Source organism: Suricata suricatta, chromosome 7 (genome assembly GCF_006229205.1).
Source record: "Suricata suricatta isolate VVHF042 chromosome 7, meerkat_22Aug2017_6uvM2_HiC, whole genome shotgun sequence".
Taxonomy (NCBI): domain Eukaryota; kingdom Metazoa; phylum Chordata; class Mammalia; order Carnivora; family Herpestidae; genus Suricata; species Suricata suricatta.
Window position 1 is genome coordinate 34,590,059 of NC_043706.1, and position 5,090 is coordinate 34,595,148.

The 5,090-nt window shown below is 54.5% G+C and overlaps 1 protein-coding gene across 1 annotated transcript; it reads left to right on the forward strand.

The window, feature by feature from the left end:
- Nucleotides 1-6: 6 nt before the first annotated feature.
- On the forward strand, nucleotides 7-5,090 carry PIM1 (Pim-1 proto-oncogene, serine/threonine kinase). Its single transcript, XM_029945050.1, has 6 exons — nucleotides 7-324; nucleotides 450-556; nucleotides 662-712; nucleotides 807-1,173; nucleotides 2,734-2,910; nucleotides 3,609-5,090. The coding sequence occupies exons 1-6, from the start codon at nucleotides 243-245 to the stop codon at nucleotides 3,764-3,766; spliced, it is 942 nt and encodes a 313-aa protein (XP_029800910.1). The 5' UTR covers nucleotides 7-242; the 3' UTR covers nucleotides 3,767-5,090.

Genomic DNA, 5,090 nt, shown 5'->3' on the forward strand with positions numbered 1-5,090 from the left:
CCACCCTGCCTCCCTCGGCGCTGCCTGACCCCGCCGGCGTGTCCGCCAGCCGCCAGCCCCGGCAGCGCCCCCAGTCGTCCTCCGACTCGCCCTCGGCCTTCCGCGCCAGCCGCAGCCGCAGCCGCAACGCCACCCGCAGCCTCAGCTCCAGCCATCGGCACAGCCACCGGCACAACCCCAGCCCCAGCTCCTGCTGCAGCTCCTCCAGACACAGTCCCTACGCCGACACCCTGGAGGTTGGGATGCTCTTGTCCAAAATCAACTCGCTTGCCCACCTGCGCGCCGCGCCCTGCAACGACCTGCACGCCACCAAGCTGGCGCCCGGTGAGCGTTCACCGCCCCCACTCCAGCCCGGGATGGGGAGGCGGCTGGACCCCCAGGGTTGGGAGCTGGAGTTGGGGGGCGCTCACGGGCCGGCACTGAGTCCCCTGTGCCTCCCCCTTTCCTAGGCAAAGAGAAGGAGCCCCTGGAGTCGCAGTACCAGGTGGGCCCGCTCCTGGGCAGCGGCGGCTTTGGCTCGGTCTACTCAGGCATCCGTGTAGCCGACAACTTGCCGGTGAGTGGGCGCCCCGCCGTGGGGCGGGCACGCTGGGCGGGAGACTCGGGTGCGCTTTGGCCCCGGCGAGGGGACCTAATGGAGCCTCTTTGGGGGGGATTCCAGGTGGCCATCAAGCACGTGGAGAAGGACCGGATTTCCGACTGGGGAGAGCTGGTGAGTGCCTTGGAGTGAGCGACCCTCAAGGATGGGTGGGGGTGAGGGGCACCCTCCGACTCCCGCCCTAACGCAGTCGCCCTCGCCCCTGCAGCCCAATGGCACCCGAGTGCCCATGGAAGTGGTCCTCCTGAAGAAGGTGAGCTCGGGCTTCTCCGGCGTGATTCGGCTCCTGGACTGGTTTGAGAGGCCCGACAGTTTCGTCTTGATCTTGGAGAGGCCCGAGCCGGTGCAAGACCTCTTCGACTTTATCACGGAAAGGGGGGCCCTGCAGGAGGAGCTGGCCCGCAGCTTTTTCTGGCAGGTGCTGGAGGCTGTGCGGCACTGCCACAACTGCGGGGTGCTCCACCGCGACATCAAGGACGAGAACATCCTCATCGACCTCAACCGCGGCGAGCTCAAGCTCATCGACTTCGGGTCGGGGGCGCTGCTCAAGGACACCGTCTACACGGACTTCGATGGTGAGCCAGGCCTGGGAGGGAGCGGCCAGGGAGGGAGCTGCCCAGGTGACTTGGCCTTGCCTGAAGGCCTCGGCCGGCTTCCCTCTCCGGCCCTTTGTAAAGGTCATCGGGCCGTCTGGCTCGATGCTAGCAGGGGTGGGGCGAAGGAGAGCTTCCCAGCGTAGTAAAAGCCGGAGATTTCCAGCCAGCTGAACCTGTCATGTTTCTGGCATGATCTTATTTTTTAAGTGGAATTCAGTGGGTTCCAAGCTTTCCTGATGAATAAGAGGTTGTGGGCAACCGGCCGTAGCCCAGATTTCTGAAGTCTGACCCAGTTTCCCCGCCAGTAAAAGGATGGGGGGTGAGGGGGGGGGAGGGAGGGAGGAGAGAGCGGGAGAGATGAAAATTGATGCCGGTTTTGTAATTTTTGTTGTTTTATAAAGGAGTTTTCTGTAAAGATGTAGTTTTTAAGAGCTGCAGTTTTTCTCCCCTTTGATCTGGGGACGGATAAAGGGATAGAAACAGTAGTTTCACTAAATAACTCATTTTATTGTGCTACTTATTTGTTTATTTTTTGGCGTTGTGGGGTGAGGGAGCCGGGAATGAGTGTTGTGAAATAAGATCTCTTGCTGGTTTGAAAATTAGTTGGGTGTCTCCGCAGAGGATGAAAACCTACCCTAGGGAGGGGCTTGGAGCGGGTTCTTTCTGAAAAGATGGAATAGAGAGTCTGAGATCAAAGCAAAGGAGGGTGGGTCATCATCTGAGCGGCTTAACCTAACCAACTACAGCCTTTCAAAACTTGTGACTGGGGCTTGTGGTTCGTGTTTATTTGCCCTTGGAGGACGCTGGGTTGGGCAGCATTTTTTTGTATTTAACAGTTAATGGCTGGCCGGGTCCTCCCTTGTTTTTTCCTCCGAGTCTTTGCTGCCCCCTGGTGAGCACAAACGGGATGGCCCCCACCTTTTTTTTTTTTTTTTACAACCCAAAGTTTGTAAACAGGAATCACGTGGTCTGAAACCGGCTCTGCAACGCTGTCTACCTTGGCAGTGGGGGGAAGTGAGGGTGTGGGTGTCTGTCGCGACGCCCAGGGGGTGGGGAGGAAGGCCTTCCAAAGGGCACTCTGACTTTTAGGATACAGTGTAAGGTATAAGGGTCCTCGACTGGATGGGATTGAGAGGAGTACCACCCAGTCTCCTGGGCCACCTTAATGCAGTTCCAGGATCCTCTGGGATGCCTCCCAGGATCCTGCAGACTTTCAGCCGTCAACCCACTGTGGGTGGTCCTAGCACATGAGGGCCTCGGGCTTTGGATTTGTGGCCAGTGCTGTTTGTCTCTAGGAGCAGTTTGCTCCAAAAGAATTTTGGTCTAAAGTCTGGGCTGGTAGAGAGGTGGGTAATGCTTTGGGTTGGAAGCATGCCACTCTTCCACTCCTTTTCGCCTAGGGGGAAAATAAGAGTTAGCCCAGCGTCCTGGGAGAAGTGGAGAGGTGCTTTTAGTTTTTAAGAGTCACTCAGTATGTGAGTTGCTTTGTTTATATTTTTGCTACAAGTGTGTTTTTCTTTCTGTTCCTCTGCCTCACAGGGACCCGAGTGTATAGCCCTCCAGAGTGGATCCGCTTCCATCGCTACCATGGCAGGTCGGCTGCCGTCTGGTCTCTGGGGATCCTGCTGTATGATATGGTCTGTGGTGATATTCCTTTTGAGCATGATGAAGAGATTATCAGGGGCCAAGTTTTCTTCAGGCAAAGGGTCTCTTCAGGTAATTTTTTGGAAGCCCCTTGTTGAAGGGAAGCAGGAAGCACAAGGCTGTTAGTCCTCAGGGGACAGTCCTTGAATTCCGGAGAGCTGGCGCTCAGGAATTGAACGGCTTGCCCTGAGCGTTCCCGGGGAGGCTGTAGGGAGGGCGTGTGTGAGCCTATTGCGAAGACCATGTAATTGTGCAGAAAGGTTTTTTTGGTTTTGGTTTTGTGCCAGCATCCCTGATCCCCTCAACTCCTGGCTTTTTTTTTGCCACCGGAGTGAAGAGTTGAGAGTTCTCTGAGCCCTTTCCCTGAAGGCGGACTCTTCTAAATGTTGTGGTTCCGGGGACCTCATTGTGGGTGGTGTTCTGATTTGTAAGTTGTAGGTGAATTGAATCACCTCGTCATGCTCAGTGATGTCTCATCAAAATCCCTTGTCATCGTTCTTCCTATTTCTAGTGAGTGGGCGTCGTGGGAAAGGCCCCAGCCACTGAAGTTTGAAAACCACAGGTTTAAGAGGGGGCTGTTTTTTAGCTGAAAGCAGGTCGGACCATCCAGCTCTTGTAGTTAATACCTTCCCATTGAAAACTAGTTCCAGGAGGTTCTTGGTCTCTGTTGGACCCCAGACTTTTGTGGGCCCTGGGGCAGCAAATGAGCAAGACCTTTGCACTGCAGAAACAAGTAGAGTCATTCGTAACCCCTGTCTTGCTTTCTGCAGAGTGTCAGGATCTCATTAAATGGTGCTTGGCCCTGAGACCATCAGATCGGCCCTCCTTCGAAGAAATCCAGAACCATCCCTGGATGCAAGATGTCCTGCTGCCCCAGGAAACTGCCGAGATCCATCTGCATAGCCTGTCCCCTGGGCCCAGCAAATAGCTTTTCCAGCAGGTCTTCCCCTCCCCCTCAGATGCTCGAGGGAGGGGGAGCTTCTGGTTTCAGCTTCCCAGAGTACCAGTGACACTTCTCACCAAGCAGGACAGTGCTTGATAAACAGGAACAATATTTACAACTCATTCCAGACCCCAGGCCCCTGGAGGTTGTCTCCCGACCGACCGTGGGGGAAGAGACTCTTCTCCGGGTGCCCTAGGCCTCAGCTCCTCCCGTAGACGCTCTCTCCTTTTCAAAGAGCTCCAGCGTTGCTGGACTCGGGCAAGATCCTGGGGGTGGGGGGGTGGGGGGGTCAGAACCCTACCGCGGAACTGTTCCCTTCATCACGAGTTCTGCTGAAAGCCTCGATGGGCTGGGTACGGGGGAAAACGGGTTGGGGTAGGATAGGACTAGCAACATTTGAAGTCCCTGTCACCTCTTCCGACTCTTCTGAGTGCCTTCTGTGGGGACTCCGGCTGTGCTGGGAGAAATACTTGAACTTGCCTCTTTTACCTGCTGCTTCTCCAAAAATCTGCCTGGGTTTGGTTCCCTATTTTTCTCTCCTGTCCTGTTCCCCCCGCCCCCCCATCCTACATATGAAAGGTGCCATGGAAGAGGCTACTGGGCCAAACGCTGAGCCACCTGCCCTTTTTCTGCCTCCTTTAGTAAAACTCCCCAGTGAACTGGTCTTCCCTTTTGGTTTCTACTTAACTGTTTCAAAGCCAAGACCTCACACACACAAATGCACAAACAATGCAAATCAACAGAAAACCTGTAAATGTGTGTACAGTCGGCATGGTAGTGTACAAAAGGATTGTAGTTGATCTAATTTTTTTAATTTTGCCTTTAAGTTATTTTACCTGTTTTTTGGATTTTTTTGGTTTTTTTTTTTTGGAAGAGAAGCGCATTCTAACCTGGAGGTCAACGTTATGTATTTATTTATTTATTTATTTGGTTCCCTTTTTGCTCCAAGCTTCCACGGCTGCTGCCACAAGTTTCTTTCCTCCTTTTCCTCCTCTGACTTGGGGACCTTTAGGGGAGGGCCTGCTCTGTAGGGTGACGGGACGGGACTCAGGCGGGACAGCTGCTGGGGCTCCCTGACAGGCTGTGGGGGCCCCCCTCACCTACCTGCCCACATGGGAGTGGGTTCCGTGGGGGCTGGGAAGGGGCATTGCTGACTGGTGTACATAGGATAGATATATGAAAAGCAGTTCTGGATGGTGTGCCTTCCGGATCCTCTCGGGCTGTGTTTTGAGCAGTATGTAGCCTGCTGGTTTTATCTGAGTGAAATACTGTACAGGGGAATAAAAGAGATCTTATTTTTTTTTTTTTA

What these genes read in the sequence shown, in the direction of transcription:
- PIM1 (XM_029945050.1), top strand. Translation starts at nt 243, where the DNA reads ATGCTCTTGTCCAAAATCAACTCGCTTGCCCACCTGCGCGCCGCGCCC. An exon ending in TTTCCGACTGGGGAGAGCTG is followed by an intron (nt 713 to 806) that starts GTGAGTGCCTTG and finishes TCGCCCCTGCAG; the next exon opens with CCCAATGGCACCCGAGTGCC. An exon ending in CAGGCAAAGGGTCTCTTCAG is followed by an intron (nt 2,911 to 3,608) that starts GTAATTTTTTGG and finishes TGCTTTCTGCAG; the next exon opens with AGTGTCAGGATCTCATTAAA.